Genomic DNA, 21,993 nt, shown 5'->3' on the forward strand with positions numbered 1-21,993 from the left:
CATGTTCCTCTGGAAATATAAGGACTAGCGTAGTGACATAATGAATTCTTAGCAAAACCATGCCAAAGGACTGCGCCCGTGCATGAATGAGGATTGTTGTAATCACCAGTGCTTCGTTTTCCTCTTTGATAGGAGTAATGCATAGCCTAATTGCATCAAACAAACTGAATTAAGATCATTCCACCATAATCACAAGCACATATACATAATACAGAAGAAGTTATTCTAAAAAAAAAAACTAAGAATCATACCTAACTCCATCCCTCTCCTTTCACCAGTTGCAACAGATCCAAACATGATCACAAGAAGGAACTACACACTAAGTCAGAATGATTAATAATAAGAGAGAAAGTCTCCTTCATATCTTCCTCCTTAAACCTGGGAATCTTTTCAGCCAGCAACAGATACCTACTTTTTAAATTCCATCAAGGCTCTAACGCAAGTATATCAATTCAACTATGACAACTACACAGTATAAGAGGATGATCAGATTAGTACATGACTGAGTAATATAAAATTAGCATTTTTATAAACAATAAAACTTCTCAGCTCAAACAAACTAAACCCATTCACGGTTGCTTAGCATTAATTGAAAACATAAGTCCAATAGTATAAATTGCTTTCATATTTATACAGGAGCCACGATATATCCACTAAATTGCTCCAATCAGCTCTTATTTCTTCTTAGATGTGCAGTTTGATGAGGATGAAAGACCATGGATCAGAAGCACAGTTGGTCACATATGTACCATATAGTGTTAAATTGTAATGAAGAGAGAAACTCTTTCTCTTCATTGTATTGATTGTTTTATTACAAATCACATACATCCTGCAATACATGTAAATACATGAATGTTTCTCTTCTTTTTCTTTTGCTTCTGATATTGCTACTTTTCTGTGACCTATCTCAAAGTAGGAAAACATCATATACCAGGATTCATTTATCCCTCGACATGATCATCACCTACCAGTGGTGATGCAATAATACATCATACAGTACATACTACATATGACACAATGCTACATATATGCTATCATGCCAAGCTGGTTTCGATTTCTTTGTTCCCTAAAATGATTGGTGCCTCCTATGATCCTATCCTATCATGCCATAAAACTGTCTCACCTTTCCTTGCAATATTACATAACAAGCAGACACAGTATATTATTGTTGGATTCTGTGTATGTTTTGTTACTTGTGAGATGAAATCTGAACTATAATTTGTGTCACCACCTACAGGGCATGCTACATTGGCCTCTATCAGGAGAATTAGTGGAGACTTTAGATTAACAAGTTGTCTTCGTGAGTACTGGCATGGGTAGCAATAGCATTTTATAGTCTCAATATATATAGTAAAGCTACTTTTCTCTTCTCTACTCATACAAGATTAAGAAACAATGATAATAACATGGGTAGCATTTTATAGTCTCAATTTCCTTTCAGGCCTTACAGCATTTTATACTCCTCCATCCACGAATTCAGCAATCCCGGTAGCCCGACAAGAACACCATCGACAACCTTGAATTCGTGGCGGAGTTGCTCTCCATCGAGTAAGTGATTCTGAAATTGATAGAGAAATTGAAGATGTTGCCGGAAATTAGTGTTAGATCAATTTTGGACATATCACATATTATATGATTATCATGTTTAATGTCATAATCTATTTCTACATGGAAACAAAGATAGTATCAAATCTAGTTCCTAATGATTTCGTGTATTATATCATTATGGTAAGGAATCCTAATTTAAGTCTAGAAGCAAGACTACAAATCAGTATTGAATCAGGAATCTAAATAAGATGACTTAACTTACAAGATGTCTTTAATGGAATGACTCTTAAGGGTTAAAGATTCTCTATATATAGATGGTAAACGTCTCTGTTATCACTACGAGTTATTTGCGTGAGTTTCTGTCCATTGAGAAAGCAGAGAGTAGTGACTAACAGAAGACCTTGCCTAGCACCTTGTGACTACGATTAAGGCACAATGGATCACGGTCTCGTCGTTCATGAAGATTGTAAGTTAATCTCATTCACTAAGTTAACGATTAGTTGTTATGCATATGATCTTTGGTTTTGTACTCATATCATGTAATTTGATTTACATTTGGTATCAGAGCACTTATGAGCACAAAAATTTTCAGTTTTGCATAACTAAAAATTGGTTTTAGATTTTAACAAAAAAAAAAAGAAAAAAAGGAGATGGTCGCGAACGTTATTTGATGGTCGCGAGCGTCACTGAGGGTCGCGAGCGTGACTGTTGGTCGCGAGCGTTACTGCTGGTCGCGAACGTTACTACTGAGGAATTTTGCTTTACGGGTCGAACCAGTTGCAAACACGCGGATCCGGTCTCAACCCAATCCGAACTCAAGAACAACAACCCAGAAAAATTTTAGCCGTTGTGTTTTTCAAAACGTTGAGCTTCTAGATTTAGGAAGACGACTGGATCAGAAGCGATTGAGACCTTTATGTCTCTTACGGGATTCATAACCCAAATTTCTACGGATTAAGAAGACCAAAGGAAATTGTTGCTGATTCAAAAATTTGTTCTATGCTTCCGCTACAAAAACTGCAGCAAATTTGGGGAAAAAGCAAAACAGGTTTTTCTTAAAAGTTTTCCGATTTCAATTCAAGCAGATTATATGAAGTATATATATATATATATATATATATACATAAGAACCCTAGAGCACACCCAGCGTGCATATAAGAGTAGCTTAGAGACTTGAATTGTGGTTGACGTGTGGTTCCTGTATGGCTAAGAAATTTAATTTTCTACGCAAATATATACTCTATGGTTGAATTGAAGGATTGCATTCTATGTGTGTGATGTAATTGATAGACAATGTATGTAGAAGTTTAAAGTCTCCCAATTTTATACATTGTAAAAGGTTTACATGACACAGAGCTTAGTTTTCTTATAAAGATTATCTGGGTAGAAAACAAAGTTATAAGCTCAAAATTGGTTTGTGGTTTCCTGTTGGTATAATTGAACATATTGCACAAAGCATTCTTCTTTGATATCTGCAGGGAATTTTTAAGATAACAAACTGGAAAGTTGTGTTCTGTGTTTTTAAATTCATATTTTATTCTTCCAAAGAAGTGGTTAAAATATGATTTTAGAATACAGACAACAATAAGCATATTTGATGAAAATAAATTCGGATACTTGGAATTAGATCTTCTATCTAAAGATGTTGATTTGATTATTTGGATAACATGTTTTTATGTTGTGTGGCTTATTGAAAAGAATTACAGAATGTTAAGTAATTGCTCAAAGGTATTGCTTAATGTTGATTAAAGTTATGGATTGAATTACATGCAAGTATATGACTGTGTTATTTTATGGTATTTTTTGTTTTATGCTTGTCTTGATTGGCATTGTATGACAAAACAAAAAACACTAAAAACTAAGAACTCATAAAAATTTTCTTTTGCTCCTTAGGTAGCACCTACCTCACCTTCAACAGTGTTTTAATGCTTACTGGGTCAAACTTTAGAGCTTGGAAGGATTCTGTAGAAACCTATATCACCATGAATGATAAGATAGGCTATTGTTTTCAAGAGGATAGACCTGAAACCCAAGCAGAAGATGATAAAACCACAGTCAAAGCTAACTATAAGAAGTGGATGCATTCAAACATGATGGCTAAGAATGTTATTAGGCAGTCTATATCTAAAAGCATTAGAGGATGCGTGGCTGAGCCGGAATTTGCTACTGCTTTTCTGGAGGCCGTGTCCGCTAAGTTCAAGGAGAGTGAGAAAGCCGAGATAGCTAGGCTAAACAAGGAATATCATAGCCTGCAATACTCAAGAACTGGAGAAGTCAGGGAGCATTTATTAAAGTTGATTAATATCAACAATAGGCTTAAAGAGATGATGGTGGGAGTACAAGACACCTTGCTGGTGCATCATGAACTGGACACACTCCCAAGCAGTTTTGACCATCTCAGGACTAGCTATAATGCTCAAAAGGAAAACTGGACTCTAGATGAATTAATAGCCATATGTTCTGATGAGGAGGAGAGGATTAAGAAGCAAACCCCAACCATTTACCTGCTTGAAAAGCCTAAGAAAAGAAAGTCACATCCACAGAACAAGCTTAAGCCTAACAAGATCATCTCTAAGACATCAGCAACCACAGGGCCAAAGGATAACAAACCATTCAGATTCAAGTGCTACTTTTGTAAGAAAGTAGGACACATGAAAAAGGATTGTACTGGCTATAAGGCTTGGCTAGCTAAAAAGGGTAAGATTATTTCTAATACAGTTTTTTCTTTAGAAGTTAATCTTGTTAATGTCAATCCACAATCTTGGTGGATTGATTCCGAGTCACCTATTCACATAACTAATTCCTTACAGGGGTTCAAAAGGACCAGGACTCCAAGAAGTGAGGATGTTAGCTTGCGTGTTGGAAACGGGATGAAGGTGGTAGTAAAAGCTGCAGGATGTCTTAGGCTTGATTTAGGATCTGGAAAATTTCTAGTCTTGAATAACGTTTATTATGTACCTTCCATGAGAAGGAATTTAGTTTCAGTCTCTCAATTAGTTAAATCTGGATGTAGTTTTTTTATTGACAATAAAGGAATTCTTATTTTTCGAAATAAAGAGAAAATTGGTTCTGGTGTGATATTGGATGATCATATAAAGTTAAATTGTTCAATATCTCAACAAGATATTTCTCTTGTTAAAACAGATAACACTAAAAGTACTAGCATCTTAACTGGTGTTAAGAGAACCAGGAACAATGAAAAATATGCATATTTATGGCATAGAAGATTAGACCATGTATCCAAAGAGAGACTGAAACTATTAGTAAGGAACAAAATTTTAAACGAGTTAGACTTTTCAGACCTTCATGATTGTATTGAATGTTTTAAGGGTAAGATGACAAACAAACGGAAAAAGATTACAGTAAGAAGTAAAGAGTTGTTGGAACTCATACACACTGATATCTATGGTCCATTTAAACACCAAACTATCTGTGGAAACGTGTATTTCATTACATTCATTGATAATTTCTCTAGATACGGTCATGTTTCTCTACTCTCAGAAAAATCACAGGCACTTAAAGCCTTTCAAATCTATAAGGCTGAGGTAGAGAATCAACTAGAGAGAAAGATCAAAACAGTAAGATCAGATAGAGGTGGGGAATTTTATGGAAAATATACAGAAAACGGTCAACAAAAGGGTCCTTTTGCCTTGTATCTGCAAGAGCATGGAATTAAAGCTCAATATACAACACCCTATAATCCCCAACAAAATAATGTTGCAGAGAGAAAGAATAGAACCCTTCTAAATATGGTTAGATGTATGATACTATGATGTGTACTACTGGGTTGCCAAAATTCTTATGGGGAGAGGCTTTAAAAACTGCAAATTATATTTGCAACAGAACACCAAGTAAAGCCATAGAGAAAACTTCTTTTGAATTATGGTGTGGTAGAAAACCAAGTCTTTTTCATTTTCATGTATGAGGTTGTCAAGCAGAAGCTCGGATTTATAATCCAAAAAATGAGCAAGCTTGATGAAAAGTCTGTTAGCTGCTATTTCATAGGTTATCCAGATAAATCTAAAGGTTACAAGCTATATTCTGCTAAACACTCACCCAGAATTTTTGAAACTCATCAAGTAAAATTCATAAATGAGAAAATTCACAATACAATTTATGAGGATTTATCCTCAGACTTTGAAGAACTTGTGATGGATGAGGATTTAGCAAATACATTACCTTTAGATAATGAATTAGCAGATGACATCATTAGAGAAAATCAAGATGCAGATGATTATGAAATTGATCAAGGAATGCGAATTGACAATCCAGAAAACAATATAGTTATTCAGAATCCTCCCATTGCTGCAATTGCACCTATAGCAGAAGGTAATCTAATTCCACAACCTCCACAACCTCAAAATAATCTAATTCCAGCTCTTCCTCAAAATCCTATGCTTAGAAGATCCGAAAGAGCTAGAAAAGCAAAATTTGGGGGGGGGGGAATTGTCCTTACATTGTCAGTTATCTAACTGAGGCAGACGTAGTAGAAGATTGTGCAGAAGACAATGATCCAACAAATTTTGTTCAAGCTACAGAATGTGTTGAGTCAGAGAAAAGGCAAGAAGCTATGCAATCTGAAATTGAGTCAATAGAGAAAAATGGAGTTTGGGAATTAGTTGAAGCTGATCCAAGTCAAAAAGCAATTGGCTGCAAGTGGGTTTACAAAACCAAGAAAGATGCAACAGGAAACACTGAAAGACACAAGGCAAGGTTAGTTGCAAAAGGATTTACGCAGAAAGAAGGCATAGACTACACTGAGACTTTTTCTCCAGTTTCTTGTAAAGATTCTTTTAGGATTATTATGGCATTAGTTGAACACTATGATATGGAGCTACACCAAATGGATGTCAAGACAGCCTTCTTAAATGGAGAGCTTGATGAAGTGATCTACATGAAACAACCAAAAGGATTTATTGAAGCAGGGAATGAGAATTTGGTCTGCAAGCTGAAGAAATCAATTTATGGACTCAAGAAAGCTTCCAGGCAGTGGTACAAGAAATTTGACTCAGTGATTTCCTCTTTTAGATTAACTGAAAATCCAGTTTATGAGTGTGTTTATTTAAAAATAGTTGGAGATCAATTTATTTTATTAGTACTATATGTTGATGATATACTTTTGGCTAGCAGCAATCTAAAACTGCTAAAAGATACCAAAAGCTTTCTGTCAGAGAATTTTGACATGAAAGATCTAGGTGAAGCATCATATGTACTAGGGATTGAGATTAAAAGAGATAGAACACATAAACTGTTGGGATTGTCCCAAGAAAATTACATTTCTAAAGTTCTGAAGAGATTTAGTATGGAACAGTGCTCTGGAGGAGAAGTTCCAATGTCTAAAGGTGACAAGCTCACAAAAGGTCAAAAATCACAAACTGAAACTGAGAAGGAGAACATGAAGGAAGCCTCATGTATGCTCAAGTTTGCACAAGACCTGACTTAGCTTTTGCAGTTGGGATGTTATCAAGGTTTCAATCTAATCCAGGTTATGAACACTGGGTTGTAGGAAAAAATGTGTTGAGGTATTTACAGAAGACAAAGAATCACATGCTAGTTTACAAACAAGTCAAGGATTTGAAGGTTATTGGATTTTCATATTCTGATTTTGCAGGGAATTACCCTGATTCAAAGAAGTCCACTTGTGGATACATGTACATGCTAGCAGGAGGAGCTATTGCTTGGAAAACTATGAAGCATGCATTGATCGCAACCTCAACCATGCAAGCTGAGTACATAGCAGTATATGAAGAAGTGTGTGAAGGGGTATGGATAAGAAATTTTCTACAGCAAACTCAAGTACTCAGTCACATTGTGGAAGACAAATTGGAAGTCTTTTGTGATAATGAGGCAGCTGTGTACTTCTGCAAGAACAATAAGAGATCTAGCAATTCCAAGCATATAGATTTAAAGTATTACAGTGTTAGGGAGATGGTTAAAAGGGGTGAGTTAGTGGTTCTAAGTATAGATACAAACTCACAACTAGCTGATCCTTTCACAAAAGCATTACCAGTTAAAGTGTTCAAGAAACACATAGAGAGCATAGGCATTTTGCCTAACTTAGATGCTTTAGGTCAGTGGGAGCTAAGTCCAGTAGGAGCAAACTAAAATTTACAAGTTTTGAGTTCTTGTTTTAATTATCCTTGTGATAACAGTTTTCTTTGTTTTAAATAAAGTCTTGAGGTATTTCAGAATTGTTATGTCGTGCTGCAGCTTTACATTAGTTTCTGAAAAACTTACACAAATAAGTTACAGTTGTATATATACTTGCATATCAGATGACTTTAATCATGTCTAGCATGATGATATGGTTCAAGCAAGTTATAAAGTCATTGGTGTCCAGTATATTGCTTGAAGTTCTGGTTTTAGAACATACGGTAGGACTTGATGTATATGTATTCTATACTTGTTAATACACATTATACATATATCTCAATACTGAGGGTTTGGACATATGTATTTTGCAGGAGTTTATGTTGTAGCAAAGAAACTCTGCATTTTTGTTAAAGTGTAACTCGTTTCTTGTTCTGCATAAGTAACTGCAAGGTGACCATGTTGTGATGGGATTTTTGATTCAATTGTTTCTGGCGCGCACTACAGTAGGTAGTATAGTTTCTGACATTACAGGAACTTGATTTTCATAAACCGGAAGTGATTGTCCAAGTGGGAGATTGTTAGATCAATTTTGGACATATCACATATTATATGATTATCATTTTTAATGTCATAATCTATTTCTACATGGAAACAAAAATAGTATCAAATCTAGTTCCTAATGATTTCGTGTATTATATCATTATGGTAAGGAATCCTAATTTAAGTCTAGAAGCAAGACTACAAATCAGTATTGAATCAGGAATCTAAATAAGATGACTTAACTTACAAGATGTCTTTAATGGAAGGACTCTTAAGGGTTAAAGATTCTCTATATATAGATGGTAAACGTCCATGTTATCACTACGAGTTATTTGCGTGAGTTTCTGTCCATTGAGAAAGCAGAGAGTAGTGACTAACAGAAGACCTTGCCTAGCACCTTGTGACTTCGGATTAAGGCACAATGGATCACGGTGTCGTCGTTCATGAAGATGGTAAGTTAATATCATTCACTAAGTTAACGATTAGTTGTTATGCATATGATCTTTGGTTTTGTACTCATATCATGTAATTTGATTTACAATTAGAAGATGGAGGATCGATGAGAATCCAGTGGAGAGATTCTGGGCAACCAAGTTTTGGGATGAATGCAAAGAAGATGTTTGGATTTTGGGAGAAAGGAAGAGAATAGGCCTACGATAAAAGAGGGGTAGATTTTGGGAGGCGCATCGCGTGTTATTCCTTACCAACCAAAGTGTCCGAAACACGCGATGGGAATTACTGCCGTGGAGGGAATACGCTCCGTGATATTGCAGATTTGCAGACCATGCCCAAAAGAGCAATCATCAAAAATAAAACTAATTCAAATGTTTACAAACTAGATTACACGTTTAAAACAAAATAATTGCAAAAGCCAATGTAATCGTAACTTAACAAGTAAATTGATCCAAACCCAATTCTTAAATCAACTCAAAAATCGAACATTTCCCAGGAACAAGAATCAAATCATTAAACAAAACATCATTACTCACCAGAAAATCATGAACAAGAGCTTGATTGAGGCTTCGATCGAACTCGTATCGAATCGTGATGCATGTTTTGATACACGAAGACAGAAGAAGGATAGGCTAGAGGGTTATGGAGATAGGTCATGCTTCGATAAGTCGAGTGCAGCTGTGAAGGTCTTCGACTCTGGTGAAGGAAAGAGAAAAGACTCAAAAGAGTTCCGAAGACACCGTGTAATGTCATTAAGCTGATAAGGGTACCGGTGGGATTTTGAAAATTTCATTTAATTTTCACTATAAATTTCATTAATGTTCGGTCAGCTTCTGCTCTTTAAAAGGAGGTCTAGAGGTACTTCGGATTTTTTTTCTAAAAAGCCAATGCTTCTTAGAGAAGCCCCCATGGAGTTTACCCAACACTAAATAGAGCTTAGCTTATAATGGTTGACAGGGGCGGAAGTAAGTGGCGGACTGGTAGGGCTATAGCCCATCCGAAATTTTGACTAAAATACCCCCAACTATATATATCATCTATACCAGTCCTGCAGCCCAGATAAAAAAAAAGTTAAGCTAACCTCAACTCTTATTCTGTTGACTTCCTCAGTTGTGTGATGTGGGTCAGTGGACATGGTTGCCAAGGTTGGAGTTCATCACTAGTTTGTTGAGTGCTGAATGCTGCAATATGTTGCTGTGGAAGCAACCCCATTAGTGGAAGCTGGCTGCTCTGCTTTGGTTTCTATCAGAAACAAAAAATCATCCATCCATCCATCAACTGATCAAGGCTTTTTTGATGTCATCCACAGACACACACAGCATGTCAGTTTCTATCTCTCTCTTTGTTATTATTGCAATTTGTGTTATAGTTCGTTGTTTTGCTTTGAATATATGCTCTGTAATCAGATCCTCTTGAGTCTTGAACTGATTAGATCACTGTGTATACTTTGTAGTCTACATGGGACTCTTAATTGGTAATTGGAAATTAATAGCTACATATTCTTGTTAGTTGTTAGTTGTTAGTGTACTTCTGAATTAAAGGCACCCCCAATCATCATGAGAATTCGAACTAGAGCACTCAGGCATGCAACTAGGGTAGTTATTGGGGGCGTTTGAGGTCCATCTCAACTTGTTGGATCGTCCATTGCATATTTTCCAACTTATGTGACAGAATGTTAATTAGTTCAGCATTAAGAAACTAAATAATTAATGGAAGGTAATTGACCACTTTAAGCATTTCCATTACCTGTACAATATCATGGTACTACCTTGCAATGTTATTGAAGACCTAGTTTTGTGCAAAAAGACCATCTGTTATATATCCTCCTAAACATAATATAGTTGTTATCAGTCTGCAGGAACAAAAAATTATGTACTTGTTTCATACGTTGTAGTATTCAGTCAATTTTCTATCTGCTGAATACTGATCTTCCTTCAGAGCTGCTTCCTCCCCTTCCCGCTCCTCAATTATTAACTTTACCCTGATATACTCACCAGGAAAAGACAAACACACCATAGATCACCTTCTTAAAAAAAATACACACACACACACAATAGATCACACAGTAACAAGATGAAATATGACAGTAGTGCAGAAAATTATATATATTTGATTGTTCTCCCAAAGAATGGGTCTATAGATGCATCAAGTATAGTCACAGACTCTTGACACACACAATTATATTCATATTGATTAGTACTTATAAAAGATGAGGGGGCTAATGATCTAGCAGAAAATGACATCTTAACTACTTTCTTGACATATAGGACACCTCATCTTAAGCCACGAAACGTTTTCTGATATAATTCTCTAATTTCGATTATTAATGTCAGCTACTAGCACATGACAATGTTGTTAAGAGCGAAAGGAAATAAATATTTTGAAGGCGCAAAAGCACTCACCATATTGAGCTTCTGCGAAATGGGTAATGCAATTCCTTTTATAAGCAGGCACGGTCTATTTCGTTTTTTCGTCGCAGTTGTGTTTCAAAATGAAAGCATAATACTGATAATCACTGTTAGATGTATTGGTCAAAACCAACTGCCAATTTTTTCTTATTACTTGATTAATTTGCATGCAATTGTTGCCGCTGACAAACTATGTATGCATCTCCTAAATCAAGATATATAGACGAAAAAAATTTGCATGCAAATGACAACCTAATGGACGTCAACATTCACCAAATTTTATATTGATCAATTTAAATTGCATGGATAGATGAGTTAACAATGGCGATGCTCATCTTATTTTGTAAAACTCAGCATATGACGTAATGTTGTGTGCATATAATTCTAATTTGGGCAAGCTTTGTACTCGTGTGCATATAATTCTAATATTGATACATTCATACATATATTATTATAGGTATTGACGTATTGTCTTATTGAGCATAATGACGGATAACAGAGAGCCAAAACGGTTGAAAAATCTTCTTGCATAGTTTGTGAGGGATCAAAGTAGTGGGAGTGAAAGTGGGAGAAATGAGATTAGAAGTGAGGTTAGGAGTAGAAATGAAAATGTTGGTTCAGTGAATAATATTCTTGTAGAGTCTTCTCCATCTAGTCCACTAGAAGAGTCTCCATCTGTTCCATTAGAAGATGATCATAATGATAGAATTGGGGAGCAAACAATATTGATTTCACTTCTCTTCAACGTGACCCAGGATTAAGACAACCAATAGGCCAATATCCTTTCAAATTCCGTGATAATGTTCGGAGAGCTTATGTTGTCTTAGGACCATATCAACCCTACTTAAGTAGTTATCCATCCTTTTGGGATGGAGGGCAGGGTCGAAGATTTTGTCACAAATGGTTTAAAGATTGGTCGTGGCTTAAGTATTCTGTAGAGGTGGACAAATCATTTTGTTTTCCTTGTTTCCTATTTAATAGTTATCCATCCCACCATCCGGCATTCACTACATATGGGTTTAATAGTTGGAAGAATGTCAATTCAAAGAAGTCAGGCCTTCTTAAGTATGTGGGAGCCCTCAATTCTCCACATAATGCTTGTATGCGCCAATGGGAAGTTCTAAGAAATCCGTCTAAGCACATTGAGAGTGTGATTAGCACTCAATCAACACATGAAAAATTAGATAATCGACTTCGGCTTGTTGCTGCTATAGAGAGTGCAAGGTTGTTGGCACATCAAGGATGTACTTTTAGAGGTCATGATGAGAGTAGTAATTCATCAAATGGTGGCAATTTCACTGTTTTACAAAATGCTTTTGGGAGGATGAATTTAGAAGTAAAAAGAGTCTTGGATAATGCCCCTGGTAATGCCAAGTATTCTTCTCCACTTATTCAAAAACAAATCATAAATATACATGGTAACAAAGTTAGGACCAAGATTCGTGATGAAGTGGGAACTTCCAAATTATGTATCTTGTTGATGAAGCTGTTGATGTATCTAATAGGGAGCAAATGACTATCATTCTTCACTTTGTTGATTGTCATGGGTTTATTAGAGAACGATTTTTCAAAGTTATTTGTGTTGGAGACACTTGTTCTCAAACTTTGAAAAATGAGATATCCAAGGTGCTTGCTCAATATGATCTTCAAGTAAAAAATAGGCATAAATGCCGATTTGCACCCCAAACTTGGCTGAAATTGTCAATTTGCACCCTGAACTTGTATTTGAGTCAATTTACCTCCTAAACTTGGTAAAAATTGCCGATTTACACCCCGAACTTGTATTTGAGTCAATTTACCTCCTAAATTTGGTAAAAATTACCGATTTGCACCACATCCGTTAAATTTAACTGTTTTTATCCAATTTTGCGTCACATGTCATGCACATGAGGGGTAATATTGTCATTTTCTATTTATATTTTTCTTAAAAACAAATAAAAATATTCTTTAAAATGAGGATTATTTTGTTAATCAAATTATTTATTTACATCTTTTTTTCTACTCACTTAACCCTATTTTGAATTATATATTCAATATACCCACCCATTCAAATATAGTGTGTTGTGTATAAATATATTTTTATATGTACACATTGTTGGAGGATGAACAAAACGAGAATAATAGCGACGTAATAGAACAGAACGTAACCGTTTATTGATTGATAATGTGGCCAATATATAGGCATTACATAACCACAATCCCGTAGAATTCAGAGTCCTAATCTATTACAGAGATGCGAATCTATCTCTAACAGGAAACCTAATAAGGCTAAGACACACACAATGGTAGAATAGTATTTCTCTCAGAACACACATTTATTTTTAATTTTAAATGTATTTATTTATTTATATTTTTTCTAATATCTTTTGACATACCATATCACATAAAATAATAAATATATAAATCAATAACATGTTTTGAAAAAACAAACATTGTAGCAAGTGTTCCTCTTAAGTAATTTTATTAATTTATTTCATTATTCAATATGAATAAATATATAATGACAATATTACCCCTTAAATGCTTGACATGTGACGCAAAATTGGATAGAAACAGTTAAATTTAACGGATGGGGTGTAAATCGGCAATTTTTACCAAGTTTATGAGGTAAATTGACTCAAATACAAGTTCGGGGTGTAAATCGGCAATTTTTACCAAGTTTAGGAGGTAAATTGACTCAAATGCAAGTTCAGGGTGCAAATTGACAATTTCAGCCAAGTTTGGGATGCAAATCGGCATTTATGCCTAAAAAATATGAGGGGTCAAGGATATGATGGTGCGAGTAACATGCGAGGTCAATTTAATGGTTTACAAGCTTTGTTTAGAGAAGAATGTAAATATGCATATTATGTGCACTGCTTTGCTCATCGCTTACAATTGGCTTTGATTGCCTCATCTAGAGGAGTGCATGATGTTTGACAATTCTTTTCTTCTCTAAATGTGATTGTGAATTTTGTTGACTCTTCTGCAAAACATCATTCAACATTAAGAGTTATTAGAGAAGAGGAAATTGCAGATTTAGTGGCTGCAGGTAAACTTGAAACTGGTATACGGCCTAATCAGACTACTACTTTGCAACGGGCAGGGGCTACTCGTTGGGGTTCACATTTTCGCTCTATTTCAAGTTTGATAAAAAAATTTGGAGCCACCCAGAAAACTCTTGCATATTTGGTAATTAATGGACTTCCCAAAATACAAGGAGAAGCAAAGAGTGTAGGTAAAGCTATGAAGAAATTTGATTTTGTGTTTTGCTTGTTTTTGATGCATGATACCAGGAAGATTACTGATTTTCTTTGTCAGTCATTGCAAAAAAAGGCCATGGACATCTTAAATGCTCTAAGAGTTCTTTCTATTGCAAAACAAAAGCTTCAAGCCATGAGAGATAATGGTTGGGATAATTTGATTTTGAGAATAACATCATTTTGTTGTGAGCATAATATCATTGTTCCAGATTTGTCTACTCCTTACAAGAAAGGTACAGAACGAGCTTGTCCAGAGGATATTATAAAAGAGCATTATTATCGGATCAATATACTTAATGCTCTGATAGATGTTCAATTGGCAGAGTTGGAGAGTAGATTCCCAGATTAGTCGTTAGAGCTCCTTACTCTTAGTTCTACATTTGATCCGCATGATAATTTTCAGGCATTCAAGCCTGAAGATGTTTGCTCTCTTGCTTTGAGATTTTACCCTATGAATTTTTCTGCAGGTGATATGCTTGCTCTAGAGATGGAGTGTGGATTTTTTCTATCAGATGTTCAGAGTGATCTAAGATTTGCAAATACAACTTCTATGTCTGATTTATGTCGGCGGTTAGTTGAATCAAGAAAGTCGATTTTTTTTCCAATTCTTTATAGATTGATATGTCTTGTATTAACTCTACCAGTATCTACAACAACTACCGAGAGAGCATTTTCATCTATGAATATTTTGAAAACTAGACTTCGAAATAGGATGGAAGATGACTTTCTTGATGATTTGATGGTTCTCTACATTGAGAAAAAGTTTATTGATAGTGTTCACAATAATGATGTAATTGAGGAGTTCACAAAGTTAGGACCTCGGAGGGTATCATTCTGTTAGTTTTTATATTATGATTGTTGTAATTTTAAATTTACAGGGTTTTAATTTTATGTCATTCATGTTGTTTTTTTGAATTTAAATAATAAAGGCGTGAGAATGAGTCTCTCATTGAGTTCCAAATCTCAAACAAAAATTTGTATGCATGTGAAAAGTAGCCATACGCATCTTGAAAATCTAGTTCCGCCACCTGATGATTGATCGATTAAAATTAAAGTTTCTCATTCTCTACGAATTCGTTACTTATCTTCTGATCGGGTAAATAACTAAAATACTAAAAAACGAGTGTTTTGTGAGTTGAACGACCTGTAACCAAGGGAGAGTGACATAGTAAAGTACCAAATAGTTACTTTTACAGTTTTACTGCAAAATGAAAAAGGATTTGTAAAAAATTGTAACTTTTTACTGGAAGATGAAAAAGAAGCTTTCGAGTCACACACATTAAAGACCACGTTGAAAACCAAAACATTTTGTGCTCCTTGGAACCCGATCGGCATAAAGACGAAGACTTTGAGTTCTGATTAAACCCAACCGGTGATTGCTCCGGCCACCGCGGACCGGTATGTATTCTTTCCCTCTTTTATTTGACAAAAGCTACAAACTTTCCAGGTCTCCATTAACTTGCTCAAGATTTTCAGCCACATGCTTCACTGCTATCATTACATCATTGCTGCACCCAATTTGGTTTTGTTTGTGTAGACTCTGAGATTTGTTTTCTTGATAAGCTGTGTTTGTTTACAGAGACCAGTAATTGGGTGTTGTGCTTTGACAGTAAAGTGATGCAGAAATTGGGTGATTACAAGCTGCCTCAGTTCTTCAATTATCCACCTTACTTCACGTAACCTCCTGCACTCTTTGCTACCTGCTTAGCTTTTGTTATATTTTTCATTAAGACCTTTGAGGATTGAATATGAATTGCTTAGCATGTCACTGTTATTTTCGCCTTACTCGTGCTAGATTAATCAAGTACATTTTGAAAGTGGAGCATGTTTTTTGTGAATTAGAAATGTGCTGGGCGTATAAGTTAGCTTAGGCAGTTCTTGAGTGGGATTCGATTCTTGGCAAGGGTCTATAGTCCTTCTGTTTTCGTCAACTGGATTGAGCAGTGTGACTACTTTTACATTGATAGTTGGTGCCTGGCTGATGTTTTGTGAGAAGGAGAGGCCTCAAGGAAGGGGATTTTCTGGACTTCTTAATGTTTTTAGTATAGCTGTGGGAGTTTGTTTCCTAGGTGATCCATCACGCAATCTAGTCCGGATTCTGCTTTCCCTGGCAGTGTGAGAAGAGGATATAAACTCTTTTTTGCTTTGCAGTTATTTGCCTATGATTTGTTGTGGTGATTTGAAATCTGAAATTTTCCGGCAAATGGAGTCTGGGATATCTCTGAACGAGCTTTCAACAATTAGATAGTTTATTCCTTTGGGCATACTCTCTTTTCCATTATTTAGGTGATCCTTTACTTCCATGGAGTTCAAGATTTCCTCAATTTTTGGATGTTATAGGCTTAAATTACAGTTGGGAAAGTAATTTAAATTTTTTGCTGGCAAACCTAGATATACCAATTGGTCATCAATTGTTCAGGTGTTGTGGTCATCCCCTTTGATGCTTCCTAATATTTTTCTTATCTAAGTAAAGGAGAAGACATAGATCTTTTCCGTTGAATGCTGCCAAAGTGGCCTGGCCGAATTGTACCCCTAAAAGTGAAGGTCATTTTCGATTGCCTAGGTTACATATATGGATAAAACCTTTGTGCTTCGTCAAATATGAAAATTAATTGCAAACCTAAATTTTGGTCCAGTTGGTAAAGACGTTCTTGTGGATAATTTTGCTTCCAATGTTTCCTGCCTAGTTTGACTTGGGCTGAAATCTCTAAGGGTCTTCAGCTCCCTCTTTGTCTTTCCTGTTATTGCCTATGGGTGAGTGGTGACGATTGTCTTTTGTTTGACAATTGCTACTTACTTGGTCTCCTCCTCCTTAGGTGGCCGGCTTGTATCATATTTGGTCCTTGCCTGCCACATTTCTTAGGTTAGTGATATTAAGTTTGAGAATTAATGGCATTGATCTTCTTCCCTTCTAAGGATCTACCTGAAATTTGAGTTCCCTGCTCCTCTTGTCTGTATGGTGCAGTCCCTGACTTGGTTAGATGGTTGACTTATAATGGAATATGTTCTCTCTGGTTGGAATGCTCTAGCCCTCACCTTAAAGTCCGTTAAATAAATTTGATCAGGTTTGAGCATGTTCCTAGGCTGAGCTTTATTTAGAGGCTTTTAATTGTTGTAACCTGTCTAGCCTCCAGAATTGTTTTTCTTGGCGCATGCCACTTCTTTATATTGTGTTTACTTGCCTGAGAAATTTTAATGAATGCCATGATCACCTATTTTAAACTGTCTATTTGGTTGTGGTGTTCTCTCATTTCTTCTCAAGTCCTACCCTTGGCTTGATTTGACCTCATTTCAACTCTTGGTTTCTTCTGCTTGGAAGGGTCATAAGTCAGAGGCTAATGTTGTCCGGAAATCACCCTTAAGTAGTATGAGATTCGTAGGGGGCATGTTCACTGAAAACTCAGGAATTCAAGCTTTATGCGTATTGCTTGTGTTGAGCTGTCAGTGCTCATAATGGACCCTTGTGATCTCCTTGTGATCTCCTTGGAAATTCCCTACTCTTAAACCAACCTGCTTATTTGTTGGGGGACAGTGTCTGTTAGACTTTGGATACTTAGAGTTCTTGGTTTGTTCAGTTTTGCTACGATGAGAGATCTAGGATGCTCATCGCGAGCTGAATAAATAGAAAATCAGGCATGCAAAACTCCATCCTATTGCTGTTTTCAAGCCTTTAACGTTCATGACAGACCTAGAGTCGTTGGAATTCTTTGCTCTTCTGTAAGCTTGCCTATTGTTGAGAAAGTCTTTGACTATTTCTAGTTATCTGGTTTTGTGTTCTTGTCCTCTTCAGCATTTGGTTGCTAGTCTCCCTTGTTTGAGGGGTTTGCTTTTGCTTACTTATTGTTGCATTCTGGGGGTGGTGTTGTATGCTGGTTGCCAAAAATGATGTGAAATAAAATTTATCTAAGATTAAATAATTGTGGTTGGAGGGTACACGTTTTCTCTTATTAAGGTTTTGCACATTATCCACTCTGTCCTCACTTTGTATAACCGTTATGTTATTTTACCCCTCCCATATCAATAACTAGAATGAAAGAAACGAAAATATCATTACATCAGGGATAAAGATAAAAAGAACTATTGACCTCTATCAATAAAACTGTTTAAGACTTGATGATTTGGTACCTTGTTTTCAATTCTTGCTTTTTGCACATTTTCAGGTTACAACCAGTAAGGGATACGCGTGAGAAACAGATACAACTATGGAAGGATCTTATTCTTGATTACTGCAGAACACAAAAGATTTTTGTAATTGCACTGGAAGAAGATTTTCCTCTGTTCTCTAATCCTGCGATTGAAAGTGAGTTTAATGAATGCTCAATGGTAAATAATGTCATTGGGATTGACTGTTTAAGTTGTTTGACAAAACTTGCGTCAATCCAAATTTTTTGAATATGAGATCCAGGGGGGTGGCACATAATTATTACTTAACGTTTTTCGTCAATATAATTTCAGGATGTTATAATTGCAACTTTGCAAGAAAAATTTGATTGTCTATTGTTAAAAATATAATTATAAAGTTTTTATTTTTCTCCATTTTCTTGCCTGATAATGTCAACCTCTATACCTTAAGGTTCTTTAAATAATGCAGACAGTTATGGGCACTGGAAATGGTCAAATGATCACATGAAGTTGACATTGTGTAAGGGTCAAGACTTGAGGGTATAACACCGATGTACTTGGTAGAAAATAGGATCAATTATGACATTTTGACTTTAAGGCCCTCAGATCTCATAAGGTGCTAAGGACTATTAGTCAAGTCACTAGTTCTACTTAACTGAAAATTTTCTGAGAAGTTGGCTTTGGTTGGATTATACAAATAATGCTTGCCTAAACGGTACATAGGAATGCATGTGAATCAGAAAGTCAGCAGATTTTTCTTTCTTGAATTCAACCAAGTAGAACATCTTGTTGATCTGATTATCGTCTATTGTTGATATAACTAGCATTGACATATATATACAGTTCAACTCCGTTGGTTATTCTATTATATCCGGAAAAGAAATTTAGTTTAAACTTTATCATCTTTACTTGTTGCCTTGGATCTTATCTGTTCAAGTTAAATATGAGATATCAAGTGCTACTTGGTGGTTTTTTGCATAAATAAATTTGTGACTACCTTCGTTGAAAAATGTTAACACTATCTTTCCTGGGCTTGTTTGACTCCAGTGATAGACCTTCGAGATTCTAGCTTTAATTATGTAATAAATCAATATTTCTTGGTCACTTTTAGAGGTCCTTATGGGGATTGATGGACACCAAGCTGAAACATAGTACCGCTTTTCATCCTCAAACAGATGGTCAAACATAAGTGGTCAATCGGACCATGGTGCATCTGTTAAGAGGATATAACTCTAAGCATCCTCGTACTTGGGATGCAGATTGCTACATCAGTTGGTTGCAGATTGCTGGGTTGTTCTGTTTTTGAGTAACCGACTCCGATTTACAGTACTTCTCCTTGACTCCTTGTAATCCAAAAAGAGGACTAGGCTTGAAAATCACTACAATCAATCTTTCTTTTCTGTTTGTTTTCTAATTACACCTTTGAGCTTCTAGCTTTAATTAGGTATATCAATCTTTCTGTTCTGTTTGTTTTCTATTTACTCTATATAACTGTGAAGTGCAGGATCGCTCACTCATGAAGCCCGGGAAGCATTCCTTTCCATTTTAGTTTCAGATGGTGATTAACTGATAACTTCTTCTTTGTTTCTTTGTTGTTCCTGTTTTTTTAATGTCTCGTCTCATCTTTAGCATGTTAGTGATGGAATGCTGTTTTTCTCAAGCAGGTCGTGCAGAATGGTTAGATAAAAGACATAGTAAATGTCTAATCCTCTGGCACAGGATTCAAGAGTGGGCTAACATAATTCTGAACTTTGTAAGTTAAAATGGTTATTATACTGAAATTGGACACTGGTAGCTATGAACCACCTAAAATTTTAGTCCATTTTTGTTGCCTTTGATTAGGTGAAAGAATATGGATTGGAGGATAGTGTTATGACTGTTGAGGAAATTCGTTCCGGGATCGAATCAAGAGGAACAGGTACGTAAAGATTTCATGTGCTGCTAAATAGAAGTATATATTTGCTAAATTTAGATCACTTTGAAGGTTAGACCTCTTCTGATACAGTAGTAGTATGGAGACTTTAGGACTTAATGGACACATATAATGACACATTCCTAAATTTCCTTGGCTTACATTGAGAAGCTGAACGTACTGTTGATTCTAAGACTATAAATATACGCTTTTAAAACCATTTTCTTCAGCTGTTTATTCTTTGGCCAAACTGTGAGTTAGTGTTTCTAGGGCTGCACTGACTCTTGAGAGTAAGCTCTCCTACATGGCTTTGAATCCTTAAGAATCTCGCTGTGGGTATACTTTTTAAGTTTTCTGTTGTCAATGTTAGTACTTAACAATTAAAGATAATACATCTTTTTAAAAATATGATAGGAGACGTAGTAGGGATTTTAGTTCAATGATCCTGAACTGGAATAGGAAAATATACAGTACAATTTTGTTACAGTGCCAATTACTTGTGTGCATAACGTCGTTAACCTTACAAGTAATGGATGGACTGAAACCGTTTTTTGCCTACATGCATTCTTTTTATTTTATATTACTATCTCCATTATACTTTCATATTTGAGTAATATCTGACATTCCGCTCCCCCTGTGTTGGATATCGCAGAGCTGCACGGTATCGACCGTACAATTCTGATGCGAGCTCTGAAACTTCTAGAACAAAAGGGTAAGCTTGCAATCTTCAAGGGGACTACAGCTGATGATGAGGGTGTGAAATTCTCTATCTGATCATTTGATTCATAGCCAGGAAAAGTGAAGTGGTCTGCCCTTTTTTTGGTTTTTGCTTTCTCTGCTTCAAAGTGTGTTTGCTTTGATTTGTGGTGCTTATGAATTTTTAAAAAAGTTATAATGAAAATACTCTCAGTAATCTTTTGTTCGTCACTTCCTTCCAGCGATATATTTGGCTGATGGGAGATTTGCTCCCGTTTGTGCATGCTGCATTATAAGATCACTATCTTGTTTACACTTGATCTTAAAATAGTGATGGTCTTCAATGGCAAAGATTGATAATTTGATAGGCTGCAATTTTTTAATGATGAATGATGCTCGAGAAGACTGGTATATAAAACCGAGTTGAGTATCATATAATTTGGATGGCCCAGAAACCAAGTTGAGTACCAGATATACTACCTTGGATGGTTGTACCGTATGCCACAGCAGGGCAAGCAAACTGTTCCTGCCTTCATGGTCAATTGCGACGTTGGAGAATTGGGATTTTTCAGAAAATAAACGGTAGTGTACAGATTATTTCAGATTAGTAGACAAAAGAGAATATTGATGGAACAATTTTTCAACCAAGATTACCAAACACATCTTCAATACTAAAAATCAATAAGCTTTTAGCATTGAGGTTTGCCGGCATGATGTCTCTGAGGTTTTTGAGGACGAGATAAAAAGAGAAGCTGGTTGTAAGTTTCCTGGGAATGATTCCAATGAACAGCTCTGAGTTCTTAAAATGAAAAAGAAAATAAAGACGAAAGACGAAGAGACTTTGGTAAAACAAGCAGGTGTAATTGATTTTAACTCACTGTCCAAACATGTCAATTTCTGCAAAGGAAAAACAATCTTCAATAGTTGAAAATGTCAATTTCTCCGACTGGTGAAAATTTATCGGGCAGTCAACTAATAA

The 21,993-nt window shown here is 35.7% G+C and overlaps 2 protein-coding genes across 3 annotated transcripts; both read left to right on the top strand.

Moving 5' to 3' along the window:
• Nucleotides 1-11,527: 11,527 nt before the first annotated feature.
• LOC126795559 (uncharacterized) lies at nt 11,528-15,170 on the top strand. Its single transcript, XM_050522373.1, has 6 exons — nt 11,528-11,574; nt 12,024-12,416; nt 14,033-14,594; nt 14,688-14,854; nt 14,996-15,120; nt 15,163-15,170. The coding sequence occupies exons 1-6, from the start codon at nt 11,528-11,530 to the stop codon at nt 15,168-15,170; spliced, it is 1,302 nt and encodes a 433-aa protein (XP_050378330.1).
• Nucleotides 15,171-15,571: 401 nt separating this feature from the next.
• LOC126796100 (vacuolar protein sorting-associated protein 25) lies at nt 15,572-21,377 on the top strand. Of its 2 annotated transcripts, none has more exons than XM_050522863.1 (7): nt 15,572-15,682; nt 15,864-15,960; nt 18,445-18,584; nt 19,911-19,964; nt 20,071-20,159; nt 20,249-20,324; nt 20,971-21,377. In XM_050522863.1, the coding sequence occupies exons 2-7, from the start codon at nt 15,902-15,904 to the stop codon at nt 21,090-21,092; spliced, it is 540 nt and encodes a 179-aa protein (XP_050378820.1). In that variant the 5' UTR covers nt 15,572-15,682; nt 15,864-15,901; the 3' UTR covers nt 21,093-21,377. The 2 variants fall into 2 exon arrangements, with proteins under 2 accessions (XP_050378820.1, XP_050378821.1); XM_050522864.1 differs by having other exon boundaries at nt 15,595-15,682; nt 15,895-15,960.
• Nucleotides 21,378-21,993: the final 616 nt, after the last annotated feature.

This window comes from Argentina anserina, chromosome 5 (genome assembly GCF_933775445.1).
Source record: "Argentina anserina chromosome 5, drPotAnse1.1, whole genome shotgun sequence".
Classification (NCBI taxonomy): Eukaryota; Viridiplantae; Streptophyta; class Magnoliopsida; order Rosales; family Rosaceae; genus Argentina; species Argentina anserina.

Excerpts from the sequence above, each read along its gene's own strand:
- LOC126795559 (XM_050522373.1), top strand. The coding sequence starts at position 11,528 with ATGACGGATAACAGAGAGCCAAAACGGTTGAAAAATCTTCTTGCATA. Across the intron at positions 11,575-12,023 it reads TTGAAAAATCTTCTTGCATA|TTATCCATCCCACCATCCGG; the intron begins GTTTGTGAGGGA and ends CCTATTTAATAG. Across the intron at positions 14,595-14,687 it reads TACTTAATGCTCTGATAGAT|GCATTCAAGCCTGAAGATGT; the intron begins GTTCAATTGGCA and ends GATAATTTTCAG.
- LOC126796100 (XM_050522863.1), top strand. The coding sequence starts at position 15,902 with ATGCAGAAATTGGGTGATTACAAGCTGCCTCAGTTCTTCAATTATCCA. Across the intron at positions 20,160-20,248 it reads CTAACATAATTCTGAACTTT|GTGAAAGAATATGGATTGGA; the intron begins GTAAGTTAAAAT and ends GCCTTTGATTAG. Across the intron at positions 20,325-20,970 it reads GATCGAATCAAGAGGAACAG|AGCTGCACGGTATCGACCGT; the intron begins GTACGTAAAGAT and ends TGGATATCGCAG.